Source organism: Sciurus vulgaris, assembly GCF_902686455.1.
Source record: "Sciurus vulgaris genome assembly, chromosome: 13".
In the NCBI taxonomy this organism is placed as follows: Eukaryota; Metazoa; Chordata; class Mammalia; order Rodentia; family Sciuridae; genus Sciurus; species Sciurus vulgaris.
Window position 1 is genome coordinate 31,859,683 of NC_136474.1, and position 15,970 is coordinate 31,875,652.

Sequence of the window (15,970 nt, forward strand, 5' to 3'; positions counted from 1 at the left end):
AGGCACTCCGGCTGCAGGGTCTACTCCCACATTCACTTTTTCCAGGTGTACCAGGCATGGGGCACAATTGTGATCCATGTACCCATGGGCTCCAGATGTGTATTTCCTTCCTGCTCACTTAATGTGGTCTTGGGCTTCTGAGATCTATGCTTCACCCTGTTTGGGCCCACTCACCACATCCCCTCCAGTCCTCGACCAACATCAAATATCCTGAACTCACCACCCACATGCTCTGTGTTCTGGCATGGGCACTGCTCTGGAAGTTGGGGAGAGGAGGGTCGGTATGCACCATAACCATGTCCCAGCTGGACTGGTGGCTTGGTGAGGTCCAGTGCTTCATGTTGATGTCACTCTTCATCATGTTGCTGGTCACAGTGTACCTCTACCTGATGCAATGGGCACTGGTCAGGACTTGACTCCTGCTGCCATGGCCCATCAAGCCTGAAGAAGAACAGTGCCTGGAGTTGGAAACTCTGCTTTTTGGATACTGAGTCTGAACAGCTGGAGAAACCTGTGGCAGGTGGTCTTGGTGATCTCCCTGAATCATGAGGCCAAAAGGAGTGGGTTTCCTCTATAGTTCTCCTTTCAGCAGGACCTGAGGCCTCAGTTCCTGGTGCTGGCAGTTGGAGAAGTCTCTAGCATGGTACAGTCAGCTTAGAAGAAGATGGTGGCCTGTCACATGGTGGGCAAGACCCTTCAGTTCATGGTCAGTGAAGTGCCCTCAGTTGTGAGCTCCGGACACCATCTCTATGAAGTGCAGCTCTCACTGGTTCATCTATAGCCAGAGTTTTACATGAAAGTAAAGAAAGAAGACATCCAGATTAGGTGGTCCTACATCCACATGCCAAGAATGACCATCAATATCTCAGTACCAAGCCCATGGGCATAAAGGAAGCACAGTCTACAAAGCACTTCATCTATTGCTCAGGAATTCTGTTCTCCTAAACGTCCATGGGCTCATGAACCATGAGTGAAGAACATGGGCTCATGAACCACTGGTGAAGAACATCCCTGCCTCATTGCTAAGTGATCATGGTGCTTTACAGAGTGTGAACCCTATGTGCATTGCACAGCTGAATGATCCTCCTCTGAGATTCACCAGCACACTAACCAAGAACACTATTCAACTCACTTGGGAGGAAGAGTTCACCTCGGACCTGAACAGCAAGTCCATTGAGTTCTGTGTGCAAACTGCACAGGTCTAGTGGTCCTCAGAAAGTCTATTGACCATGACCACTTTCTCTCTGGACTTGTTTAAGAAGTAGCCTCCTGGACTGCAGAGATTCTCACTGGTCATTGGGCCCACCATCATCACTTCAAAGCTCAGCTGAGTCACAGCAGTTTTCTTACATAGAACTCAGTGAATTGAAACCTTTGCAAACCCCTCCCCTGTTGCTGCTCTCAAGATAGAAAAGGACTTCACAGTGATGTCATGTGGGATTGTGGTCACTACTGTCACTGCTTTGAAGACCAAGCCTCTCTACAAGGTGGGGAGGTGTCCCACCTAAGCTCTGAGGCTCCCCTAAAGATCCCCATATAGGTAAAATTCATTGAGAAGGACATATCCATCCAGGTCATCTCATGACATGGTACACCTGTCAGCAAGATGTTCTCTTCTTCAGGTACAGAATTGCTCATGTTGAATGACTTCTATCAGGTCACTGAAATTGCCATCTGGTAGCTCACTGAATCTTCAAAGCTGAAACTCAAGTCACCATGGAATAAGAGCACTACCATCACTTCAGGATCTTCAAGACCTCATGCTTAGCTACCATGATTTTGCCCTGATGCAGAAGTATGTACTCTCCACAAACAGCAACTACCAGGATGCTCTGTCTGGCCTGAGTTCCACAGAGGCAACTGTGCTCTCTGTCCCCCTAGTGGAAGATGAGCCAGGCTGGGTCTCATCTGCACTGGAGACCCACAGGAATGATCTGGACCCCAAGGCATTGGAGAAGCATCGCCTGGCAAGAGCATGTGGTGGGCCAACCCTTCTTGAACTCAATGGGAAAGAGCTAAACATCTCACAGTCCAGTTTTGCCAAGAAGTTGCAAGAGGAATTTTAAGGAGGAGTGCCAAGATACTTTTCTGCTGTTGACACCCACAGAAAGACCCAGGCATGAGTCAGTCACACAATGACCTTATGTTCCTGCAGTAACACAAACTCACCTGGAAGAAGGGGGCCACACTCATTCGCTGCTGAACAAGAAAGTGATGTCCAGGCATTGGGGCAAGAGTGTCATGAGTGCCATGAATGGGGCCCCTCTGGACTCCTGGACATAGGCCACCTCCTTCCTTCCCTGTAGCTGGAAGAAGAGCACCCAGGAACTCATCCTCACTAGGATGGAGCAGGAGTGCCAGCTGCTTCCATATGCCCACTCTTCCATCTTGTTTTTTTTTTTTTTTTCCCAAAAAACTAGTGTTTTGATGGGAAAGAACAATGTAAGTCTCCACCAGGAAGCATTCCCCAAAGAGAACCGACAAAGCCCAGTTTGTCACCAGAATCCCAGAGGGACCTGAATTCCCCACTAAACTTTGAGGTAATGATTAGGAGAAGAGTTTCTTGCAAGAGAAATACACCAATCAAAGGGGCCTGGGGAGACATTTGGAGATTCTATTTTACCCATGCCACCCTCTAGCACTGTACATTTGGGGTCCATCCCTGGACCATGTCAATGGAAGGTATGCCCCTTTGAGCTGTCACTGTGAAAAGAATGGAGGGGTCACATCTCCTAATTTGCTGCTTAGAATTAAAATGTACAACTGGCCCTGAGGACAGGGAGGTGGAACACAGGTTTGATTTTTGATGAAGAAATTATGATAGAAGTTGATGAAATGCTTTGAGAAATGCTGATGTGGTCCTTTCATCTTCCTCTGCCACATCAGAAGCTCAGAATGCCAGTGGAACTGTTGATGTGCATTTCCTCTCCATGTGGTGCACTTACTAGACTACAGTGAATGAGTCCCAGGAAGTTGGGAGCAATCGGTGACAGTTGTAAATACACACACACACACACACACACACACACACACACACACACTTTTTTTTTTTTGTCAAATATTGTCTATAGCCAAAAGAAAGTAGGGGTGTTGGAAGAAATTATTTTGCATCTCAGGTATCTGTTTTAGGAATAGGAATTTATTAACAAATGGTTCAAACATGGGAAATTCTATTGATGGGCTCTTTAGATTTCTGCTGTGATTTCCTGGCCACATTTTGAGGCACCCTGGTTTTGGTTTCCGGTGGGAAAAATAATAAACTTGGCACATGTTTTAAACCCTGCTTACCTAGCAAACCACTTCCCTCATCAGTACGCCTATACTTGGGTCATTCAGTTTCCATATTGCTCCACTCCTCTTGAATGTGCAATGCCAGCAGATATGCTTGTTAAAGAGTGACTGTCACTGGAATTATATGTTTTGACCCTTTAATGAGAGTTGTATTTTTCCAGTATGATTGGAAAGTCTGACCCTGATCTCTGGCAGATGGGTGAGTGGGCTCATGTCTTCCAGAGGCTTCATTAACCCTTCACTGTGTATTTTAGGGTAATGGAGCCACCAAGGAGCAAGACCTTTTGGGAAAGCCAAAACTAAAGAACTTTTTTTCATTCCTATGTTTGACAAAGAGATTCAAAAACTACATGTGGAATTTCACTTTCAAATGCACATTAAAAAATTCCTAGGTCTTCCAGGAATTATCAAGTTATTTTAAAATGTATTTTTAGCCACACTTTTTTAGGGGGTCTGATACTCAGGGGCACTCAACCACTGAGTCACATCTCCAGTCCTATTTTGTATTTTATGTAGAGACAGGGTCTCACAGAGTTGCTTATGGCCACTTGGACCCTGAGGCTGACTTTGAACTCTTGATCCTCCTGCCTCAGCCTCCTGAGCCACTAGGATTACAGGCCTATACCACTGTGACCAGATTGCATTTCAATGTGAACCATTGTAAAGTTCTGTAATATATTAATAGTAAGTTAGTCCCCCTTCCAAAAACAAGAAAGAATGAAGAACATGTGGCAAAAATACTGTACTGAAACAGAATTCCTTATAGTGATTTTCCTTGAGTTTTAGGGAAAGGTATCACCAACATTCTCTAAAACTTAATTATCATTAATGTAAATAGTAATATATGACCTAAATGAAATAGAAATTTATAAAACTTCATTTTACTTTAACTCAGTCATTCAAGTGGTGCTTTCCTATGTTAGGAATGTTTCCAGTCCCTGTTAAATAAGAGGATATTGTCAACATTTTCCACAATGTCCTTGAGTCTTACTATAACTCATTTCTTTTTTTTATTTCTTTTTTATTGTAAACAAATGGGATACATGTTGTTTCTCTGTTTGTACATGCTATAACTCATTTCTAAGGATATAAATAAGTCACAAACTAAGCCTTCAGAGATGAATTTAAGAAGCACAAAAGGCATGTGTAGTACTACCTACCACACTGGGAGACCCTGAATATAACATTATAACCTATTAACTGTGTATATTTATCTAATTAAAATCCAATCTCTGCTTCAGTCTCCTTGTATTGTGAAACAGGCAGAAAAACTGTGCCTGATTCATGGCTTTTTTTCCCCTGAGTGTATGTACTTAGAACAGTAACTGACACATGATAATTGCTCAATAAAAATGAGCTCTCATTGTTATTGCCATTTGCTATTATAATAACTACTGATTATTTTGGGGTATTCTGTATAAATACCCAGGATTTTATGTTCAAAGAAGTCATAAGCAATATCAAACATTTGTTAATCATAAAATAGTCAATGTCTGGCAAATTATGTATGTAAATTTACCCAAAATATTTCAAAAACTTCACCTACACATTGTGATTTTTTTGAAAATTGGAGATATATCTTGTATACTCTAACATTTGTGTGTATTTTAAATGCTTGTATATGTACATTGAATTCCAATTTTTTTTTTTATTTGAAAGGGAACCAATGATGTCATGGTAAAGGCCTTCATCTTAAATGTGCCATCTTAAACGTGCACCTGGAAGTGGACTGATTTTAAAAATTCATTTCAGTAGTTAAATAAATCTCAATAGTATTCCTATAAAGTGATATGGAGTTACTCCAGGCACAGAACACACAGACAGAGATGTATATCTCATCTGTTAAACCTTTATGCCATTGCCATAAATAAGAGTAAGTAGTGGTTGGTGCTCAAGCAGTGGCTCACTGACAAAGATAAAATCAACCACCTGCTTTGGAGAGTGATTTTCATGTATGCTGACCCCTATCTGGCTTCTTTGGAGAATGAGCTTGCTCATTAGCTTGCTGTCCTGGGCCCCCATGTGTAGAATTAATAGTTTGGCAAGAAGAAAAGAAATTGAGTATGAAGCCACCACTGAGTTCAGATTCATGAAGTTGGCAAAGACCTTGAGAGTAAATTTTTTAACCCCTTCTTTGTTTATATCTTTGACTCATTCTTAATTAACATATTAACCTGAAAGGAATTAAAGAATTAGAAATACTTCTTTGTAACACAGATATGTACTTGTGACCCTCAGTATGACCACAAAATTGTATACCTGGGATAAAAGAATAGAGATGGCAACAACCAGGATTGACATATATAAGATTTTTTGCATGGAACTTAATGAAGCTCAAAAACATAAAATAAAATACATATGGAGTTTCCCTATTTGAATGGGATGAAGATTTTATATCATTCACTCCCCCACACTACCTCATGGCATGCTTCACGGTTCCTGGGGCTGAAGGTGTCAGTCTGAAATCCCTGACTGAGAAAATATGTTGAGGAAGATGCAGAGTCTGCATTACCTGTTGCCTTTTATTTTAAAACAAGGAAAAGGTTACAAGGATTCATAAGCAAGTTACTATAAAATATAATTTAGATCTATATGAATTTTGTATCTTCTCAAGAAAATGTTGAGTTCATATCTGTTTTCTTAAAAGAATAAAGAGTTTTCCTGTTTTGGTGAAACAGTTGTTGAAGTTGTTCCTAGGACTACTGGTTAGAACATTGAGCCTAGGTTATTTATCCAAGAGAACCATGAGAGAGAAGAGTGTGTTTACCTTTGTGAAGGTGATTGTTTTTAGTAACCTGGTGCTGCCCTGCTAATGACACCCTCACAGATTGTTCTAGGATTAATACAATAGTAAATACCTGTGCAAATTGTCTTAAAATCAGGAACATATCTGATGCCCCCCAAAATGTATTTATCGAGTGAAAATTAAAGGTAGACTATATTAACACTCTAAAGTAAAACCAAAGTGCAACTTTCCACAACATTTATGTTCTTACTAACTGGCCCTCAAAATTCCTGAGATAACTAACTAATGAAGATAAAAGTTAAAGATAAAGTAATAACTCACTTATAAAAACTTATAAAAATTAAAGGGCATTTTGGCTCATAGTTTTGGAGTCCATGATCAATTGGCCCCATTGTTGGGCCTGGGGTGAGGCAGCACATCATGGTAAGAGAACATGGTAGAGAAAAATCAGCGATATCACAAGCCATGGAACAAAGAGGAAGAGGAAGAAGTGGGGTCCCATAATCTCCTTCAGGGGAACACCCCATGACCTCAGAACTTTGTACTAGGCTCCTCGTCTGCCTAAAGACTCCCAAGGGCACCATAATAGGGACCAAGTCTTTAACACATAGGCCTTTGGGTAATATTCAAGATCCAAACAATTGTACTGTGCTAAGTGTGAAATCTTTATAAAGTATAAAAATGTGTAAGTAGAACTCATACATTGCTGGTGGATATGCAAATTGGTGCAGCTTCTTTGGAAAGCAATATGGAGATTCTTCAAAAAACTTGGAATGGAACCACCATTTGACCCAGCTATCTCACTCTGGTTTATACACAAAGGACTTAAAATCAGCATACTACAGTGATGTAGCAACATCAATGTTCATAGTTGCTCAATTCACAAGAGCTAGATTATGTAACCAACTTGTTGAGGGCTGTCTTGGACAAGATGGTGCCTGGCAGTGAGCCAAAAGGCACTGGCTACCAAAATAAGGAAGTACCCAAAAAGGCTGCTTGCTTACTAGTTCCTTGGAGACTTATGACGTGTTAATGCAAAGCTCAAGGATTGGCTATCTAATATCATTCTGCATGTGGACAGCTCGTGATTTATATAGTGTTATGCTGGCATTCCTCTGCATGCTCTCCTGCATGAGAGAAAGCTTTGCTATAATTTGCTGATAAGCTAGGAGCCTGGGGGAGGAGAGAGGGAGAGGGAAGAAGAAGGGCGATAGTAACAAAACAAAGGAGGCAGAAAAACAGGGAGGACGCAATAAATCTCATCAACTAAAGATTGGTGGTGTCTCCTTTCTCCGCACTGGTTCTGCTGGACAGAACAAGTGGTGGCCCATACAGGGAATTTCTTTCTCCTTCTGTGTCCTCCCAGGTAAGTAACTTAAGGTAAACTATAGGAAAACTGTAGGATAACCTCCTGGAAATCTCTGGCCAGAGTGCTTAAGGGGGAGGTCACATAACCCCAGTGGTGGGGTCACATAACCCGAGTGGTGGGGTTACATAACCCCGGGAAAGGGGTCACATAAACCCAGTGGAGGGGTCACATAACCCTGGTGAAGGGGCCACATAAACCTGGTGGAGGGATCACATAACTCCAGAATGGGGTCACAAGTGTCTAGAAATCAAATGATAAGAATCATACAAGATGTGCTTAAGGCTAATGGGACTGCCGTAAAACAATCTACTGTAGCAGCATATGTAACCACACTGGCCAAGGTTAGTCCTTGGTTTTTGGAAGAGGGAGTACTAAATATTCCACAATGGGAACATCATAAAGAGGATCTTATCAAAGCAGAAAAGCAATCCCCGTTACCTAGAGGTACTTTTCCCATGTAGCAGCTCATTAAGGAATGTCTCACATCTGAGAAAGGCAGAATAGAAACTTTAGTAGAAGAAAAAAATATGTGATTGGAAGAGATAAAGGAACAACTAAGTGTAACTTCTCAAAAAGAGGAAAAAGAGGAGGAGGAGCTTACTGGGGAGGAATTAGAAAGAGCATCAGGGACACGGTTGCCCCCACCAGTTATGTCAGGAAGGAACACCAATCCCTTCCTGGAGGTAGCAGTTTCCCCCCCAAAGCAGCCTGCCCCCTATATCCCCCAAGGTACCCTTGGGAGGAGTTAGCTTATGCTATAAATCAGATGGGTTTTTCACCACGGGGAAAAGAAACCCCCATTAAGGAAACCTCAGCAGTCCCATAATTCTTACCTGTGCTAGAGGACCTAAATACACAAAGATTCCACCAATCCCTGGATTTTAAAACAGTAAAAAATTTTAAGGAAGCAGTACTGTCCTCAAGCTCCATTTACAATTAGTATGTTGGAATCAGTATTGGGACTAAATCTAGTGCTGGAAATTGGAAAAGGCTATGTAAAGCTGTAATATCAGGGGGGCAGTACCTAGTGTGGAAAACTGCATGGCAGGAAGCCTCATTACAAATGGCATGCCATAATGCTGCCACAGGCTTTCCCCAAAGAAATGTAGAAATGATAACAGGAGAAGGAAACTATGAAGGTATTCAGCAGCAGATTATTTACAATCCTGGGGTGTATGCACAAATTGCTGCTGCTGTCACTAAAGCCTGGAAATTAATTCAAGGGACAGGAGATTTACAGGGACAGTTGTCTAAGGTGATTCAGGGAAGTAACGCTCCTTTCTCCGCTCCAGTTCTGCTGGATGGAACACAACCTAGATGCCCTTCAATTGATAAATGGATAAAGAAACTGTGGTTACATATACACAATGGAATATGACTCAGCCATAAAGAAGAATAAAATTATGACATTTGCTGTTAAATGGATGGAGTTGGAGAATATCATGCTAAGTGAAATAAGCCAACCCCCAAAATGAAAGACTGAATGTTTTCTCTGATAAGTGGATGATAATACATAATGGGGGTGGGAGTTGTGGGGCAAGAGAAGAATGGAGGAACTTTGGCTTGTGTAGAAGAAAATGGGACTGAAGGGGGTGGGGGAATGAAAGACAGTAGACTGAGACAGAGAGTATTAACCTATGCATATGTATGATTACATGTATGGTGTAAATCTACATTGTGTACAACCACAGAAATGAAAATTTGTACCCCATTTGTGTATAATGAATCAAAATGCAGTCTGTAAAAATTAAAATTAAGAAAAATAAACAACAAGAAATGTATAAGTGGAAGCTACAAAATATGACTTTTTTTTTTCCAAAAAAGAACAATAGAGGAACTCCTTGTCTCAAATAGAAAATGTGTAGCTTCAAGTGTGCTGATGACCATGAAGAAACTACCCTTTATAGAATTTGTCCCATTCTGGAAATTTCTTCACACTTTTTGATTTTCCAAGCCCTACTGAATTAAAAGAGTAGGTGGAAGCTACTGAATTCAATGGCAGTGGTGGTGATGGTGGAACATAAAAATTGAATGAGGTCTTTTATTATGGAGTACCACTTCTTAAGGAAAGTGAGTGACCACAGTTCTGGAAAACTAAGTGATTTGATGACTCACATAGAGCAAATGTGTGCTAGTTAACATTTTTTCCCCTAAGAAAAGTATTTAACTTACAAGAGAAAAGGTTTATTTTGGCTCACCCTTTTGGAAATTTCAATCCATGACCCATTGGTCCCAATGGACCCACAGTGAAACAGCATATCATGGTAGTAGGGAGCATGTGGTTGAATAAAAAAGGAACAAACACACTACCTGTATAAGAAAGAAGGTTGAATGAAGCAAGATAAAAGAAACAAGTTAGAGCTGGAAAAATTTCACTAGAAAAATATTCCCACAAAATATGAAATTTGTGACACATCATGAATTTTAAAAGAGAAAAGCAAATTAGTAAATTGATCACTTTGAAAAGGAGATCAATTCAAAACAAACCAAAACAATCACCAAAAATCACATATGTAATAGTTTAAGAAATTATAGTAAGACAATAGGAGGAATATGCAGAGGCAAAAACCTGGCAGAACTTAGCAAAGATGGCAACCTGGAAATAAAGATTACAATGAAGCAGCACAAGGAGACAGGTTCTGCTGAGATCAAGGCAAGTATCCACAGGGTGGGATTGAGGAAAATTAGTGAAATTAAATGGAAATTAATTAAGGTTTGTAAAAGATTAGTAGTCTGAGAGTAGGTAAAATATACCTGAAAAAAATGAAACTGTCAATGTAATACTACTTTACCAAATAAAAAATTTAAAACTTTCCATATGTTAAAGATGGGACTACTGAGATTGAAAGGAGCTACTCTGTTGCAGAAAAAAATTAACACAGAAGGATTTATATTAAGACATATCTGGCGATCCAAGATGGCGGACTAGAGGGTGACTGCATCTCCAGTCGCCCCAGAACTCAGGATTCAAGAAGGGGAGGCATTGAGAGACTCGGACTAAGATAGAACCACGGGGTGAGTCTCCCCCACCCAGCGAAGCTCAGCTGGGCGGCAGGCCCGGATTCGAGTGGCTTAGTAGAGTGGGACAGGGCAGATAGCATCTCCCCCAGGCAGCTCGGTGCAGTCTGGCGGTGGGCTCCGCCCACAGGGACAGATCCTCCAGCCTCTCGGAACAGGCCCCCCAGTGAGAGCCCTTCTGCACAGAAGCAGCTCGGCCAGCTCCGGCCCACCCTGCTGCCAGCTCCGGCCCGCCCGCAGGTTGCTTCAGTGACCAGCACAGGGCGCCAGGGACTCCCCCAAGCAGCCCAGCCCCCTACGGCGGGAAGCACCTCTCTAGGCTAGCTTCCCGGGGCAGACCGCCCAGTGAAAGCCTGTCTACACAGAGCCAGCCACAAGTCCCCAAGCCAGTGGAGACCTCCAACCTACAACCAGCCTCTGGAACCAGGGCTGTGCAACAAGAGACCTCTCCAGGTCTCTCTCCCTGGAACTGGTAGCGGGCTAGGGGCAGCATTCTTCGGAAGCACTGCATTATCAAATTAATCCAAGACTTCTGGCTACTGAAGGCTGGTAGGTGATACACTGGAAATCTACAGGGTCACTATAAGCCAATAGAGGAAATCTACAATATCACAGAGTCCCATTGACATCTGACCAACATGAGAAAACAAGGGAAGAAAATGTTCCAAACAAACCTAGATACTATATCAATAAAACCCAATGATAGCACAGCAGAAGAAATGTCCGAAAGGGAGTTCAGAATGTACATAATTAAAACAATCAGGGAAGCAAACGAGGAGATGAAAGAACAAATGCAGGCATTAAATGAATGCACTAATCAACAGTTAAAAGAGCAAATAACAGAAGCAAAAGAGCATTTCAATAAAGAGTTAGAGATACTGAAAAAAATCCAAACGGAAATACTTGAAATGAAGGAAACAATAAACCAAGTTAAAAACTCCATAGACAGCATAAACAATAGGATAGATCACCTGGAAGACAGAATTTCAGATATTGAACACAAAATATTTAATCTTGAAAACAAGGTTGACCAAACAGAGAAGATGGTAAGAAATCATGAACAGAATCTACAAGAATTATGGGATATCATGAAGAGGCCAAATTTAAGAATAATTGGGATTGAGGAAGGCTTAGAGAAACAAACCAAAGGAATGAACAATCTATTCAATGAAATAATATCAGAAAATTTCCCAAATCTCAAGAATGAAATGGAACACCAAGTACAAGAGGCTTATAGGACTCCAAATACGCAAAATTACAACAGATCTACACCAAGGCACATTATTATGAAAATACCTAACATTCAAAATAAAGACAGAATTTTAAAGACCGCGAGAGAAAAGAATCAGATTACATTCAGGGGAAAACCAATAAGAATATCAGCAGATTTTTCAGTCCAGACCCTAAAAGCTAGAAGGGCCTGAAACAACATTTACCAAGCCCTGAAAGAAAATGGATGCCAACCAAGAATTTTATACCCAGTAAAACTTATTTTCAGATTTGACGATGAGATAAAATCCTTCCACGATAAAGAAAAGCTAAAGGAATTTACTAAAAGAAAGCCGGCATTACACAACATTCTCAGCAAAATATTCCATGAGGAAGAGATGAAAAACAATGATGTAAATCAGCAACGGGAGGAACTAGCCTAAAGGAATAGCCAAATAAAGGAGAAACAAAATCATGTCAAAAAACAAAAATGAGTCCAATGAATAGGAATACAAATCATATCACAATAATAACTGTGAATGTTAATGGCCTGAACTCATCAATCAAAAGACATAGACTGGCAGATTGGATCAAAAAGAAAAATCCAACAATATGCTGCCTGCAAGAGACCAATCTCATAGAAAGAGATACCCATAGACTGAAGGTGAAAGGATGGGACAAAACATACCATGCACACAGACACAGCAAAAAAGCTGGAGTATCCATCCTCATTTCAGATAATGTGGACTTTAAGCCAAAACTAGTCAGAAGGGATAAAGAAGGACATTACATACTGCTTAAGGGAAGCATAAATCAGCAAGACATAACAATCATAAATATCTATGCCCCAAACATTGGCTCATCCATGTACGTCAAACAAATCCTTCTCAAATCCAGAAATCAAATAGACAACAACACAATAATACTAGGCAATTTTAACACACCTCTCTCACCGCTGGATAGATCGTCCAAACAAAAATTGAATAAAGAAACCATAGATCTCAATAACACAATCAACAATTTAGACTTAACCGACTTATATAGAATATACCATCCAACAAAGAACAAATACACTTTCTTCTCAGCAGCACATGGATCCTTCTCTAAAATAGACCATGTTTTATGGCACAAAGCCACTGTTAGCAAATACAAGAAGATAGAGATACTACCTTGTACTCTATCAGATCATAATGGACTGAAATTAGAAATAAATGACAGAATAAAAACCAGAAACTTCTCCAATACTTGGAGATTAAATAATACACTATTATACTATGAATGGATAACAGAAGACATCAGGAGGGAAATTAAAAAATTCTTAGAAGTAAATGAGAACAAAGACACATCATATCAAAATCTCTGGGACACTATGAAAGCAGTACTGAGAGGAAGATTTATTTCATGGGGCGCATTCAACAAAAGAAGTAGAAATCAACAAAAAAATGACTTAACACTACAGCTCAAAGCCCTAGAAAAAGAAGAGCATACCAACACCAAAAGTAGTAGAAGACAGGAAATAGTTAAAATCAGAGCTGAAATTGAAACAAAAGAAACAATCAGAAAAATTAACAAAATAAAGAGTTGGTTCTTCGCAAAAATAAACAAAATTGATAAACCCTTAGCCATGCTAGCAAAGAGAAAAAGGGAGAAAACTGAAATTACTAAAATTCGGAATGAACAAGGAAATATCACAACAGACACAAGTGAAATACAAAACATAATTAGAAGCTATTTTGAAAACCTATACTCCAACAAAACAGAAAACCTCGAAGACATCAACAAGTTTCTAGAGACATATGAATTGCCTAAACTGAAGGAGGAAGATATACACAACTTAAATAAATCAATTTCAAGCAATGAAATAGAAGAGGTCATCAAAAGCCTACCAACAAAGAAAAGTCCGGGACCAGATGGGTTCTCAGCCGAGTTCTACAAAACCTTTAAAGAAGAGCTCATTCCAATATTTCTCAAAGTATTCCATAAAATAGAAGAGGAGGGAACCTTCCCAAACTCATTCCACGAAGCCAATATCACTCTGATACCTAAACCAGACAGAGATATATCGAGGAAAGAAAATTTCAGACCAATATCCTTAATGAACATTGACACAAAAATTCTCAACAAAATTTTAGAAAATCGCATAAAAAAATATATTAAAAAGATAGTGCATCATGATCAAGTGGGTTTTATCCCAGGGATGCAAGGTTGGTTCAACATCCGGAAATCAATAAATGTCATTCACCATATCAACAGACTAAAAGTTAAGAATCACATGATTATTTCAATAGATGCAGAAAAAGCATTCGATAAAATACAGCATCCCTTCATTCTCAAAACACTAGAAAAAATTGGGGTAGTGGGATCATTCCTTAACATTGTGAAGGCCATCTATGCTAAGCCCATGGCCAATATCATTCTAAATGGTAAAAAACTGAAAGCATTCCCCCTAAAAACTGGAACAAGGCAGGGATGCCCTCTTTCACCACTTCTATTCAACATTGTTCTTGAGACTCTAGCCAGAGCAATTAGACAAACCAAAGAAATTAAAGGGATACGAATTGGAAAAGAGGAACTCAAACTATCCCTGTTCGCTGATGACATGATTATATATTTAGAGGAACCTGGAAATTCCACCAGAAAACTCTTAGAACTCATAAGTGAATTCAGTAAAGTAGCAGGTTACAAGATCAATGTTCATAAATCCAATGCATTTTTATAAATAAGTGATGAATCTTCAGAAAGAGAAATTAGGAAAACTACCCCATTCACAATAGCATCAAAAAAAAAAATACTTGGGAATCAATCTCACAAAAGAGGTGAAAGACCTCTACAATGAGAACTACAGAACACTAAAGAAAGAAATTACAGAAAACCTTAGAAGATGGAAAGATCTCCCATGTTCATGGACAGGAAGAATTAATATTGTCAAAATGGCCATACTACCTAAAGTGCTATACAGATTCAATGCAATTCCAATTAAAATCCCAATGGTGCACCTTACAGAAATAGAGCAAGCAATTATGAAATTCATCTGGAAGAATAAGAAACCCAGAATAGCTAAAGCAATCCTCAGTAGAAAGAGCGAAGCAGGTGGTATCGCAATACCAGATCTTCAACTCTATTACAAAGCAATAGTAACAAAAACGGCATTGTATTGGTACCAAAATAGACAGGTAGATCAATGGTACAGAATAGAGGACACAGACACAAACCCAAATAAATACAATTTTCTCATACTAGACACAGGTGCCAAAAATATGCAATGGAGAAAATATAGCCTCTTCAACAAATGGTGCTGGGAAAACTGGAAAACCATACCCAACAGAATGAAATTAAACCCTTATCTCTCACCCTGCACAAAACTCAACTCACAATGGATCAAGGAACTCGGAATCAGACCAGAGACCCTGCATCTTATAGAAGAAAAAGTAGGCCCAAACATTCAACTTGTTGGCTTAGGAGCAGACTTCCTTAACAGGACTCCCATAGCACAAGAAATAAAAGCAAGAATCAACAACTGGGATAGATTCAAACTAAAAAGCTTTCTCTCAGCAAAGGAAACAATCAGTAATGTGAAGAGAGAGCCTACAGAGTGGAAGAATATCTTTGCCAATCATACTTCAGATAGAGCGCTAATATCCCGAATCTATAAAGTACTCAAAAAACTCTACACCAAGAATACAAATAATCCAATCAACAAATGGGCTAAGGAAACGGACACTTCACAGAAGAAGATGTACAAGCAATCAACAGATATATGAATAAATGTTCAACATCTCTAGTAATAAGAGAAATTCAAATCAAAACTACCCTAAGATTTCATCTCACCCCAATTAGAATGGCGATTATCAAGAACATAAGCAACAATAGGTGTTGGCGAGGATGGGGGAAAAAGGTACACTCATACATTGCTGGTGGGGTTGCAAACTAGTGCAGCCACTCTGGAAAGCAGTATGGAGATTCCTCAGAAAGCTTGGAATGGACCCACCATTTGACCCAGCTATCCCACTCCTTGGCCTATACCCAAAGGACTTAAAATCAGCATACTACAGAGATACAGCCACATCAATGTTCATAGCTGCTCAATTCACTATAGCCAGATTGTGGAACCAACCCAGATGCCCTTCAGTTGATGAATGGATAAAGAAACTGTGGCATATATATACAATGGAATATTACTCCGCCATGAGGAATGACAAAATTATGGCATTTGCAGGTAAATGGATGAAATTGGAGGGTATCATGCTAAGTGAGATAAGCCAATCTCAAAAAACTAAAGGACAAATGATCTTTCTGATAAGCGGATGAGGACATACGGGGGTGGGGGGTAGGAGGGG

At 40.0% G+C, this 15,970-nt stretch overlaps 1 protein-coding gene across 1 annotated transcript in view; it reads right to left on the reverse strand.

The window, feature by feature from the left end:
• The window catches only part of LOC306643101 (pre-mRNA-splicing factor 38A-like), a gene marked incomplete at its 5' end in the record, with an annotated part of 32,370 nt that extends 32,009 nt beyond the window's left edge, over positions 1-361 (reverse strand). The window contains 1 exon segment of the mRNA XM_079109039.1: positions 175-361. Coding sequence (XP_078965165.1) covers positions 175-361 — 187 coding nt within the window.
• Between the last annotated feature and the right edge of the window lie 15,609 nt (positions 362-15,970).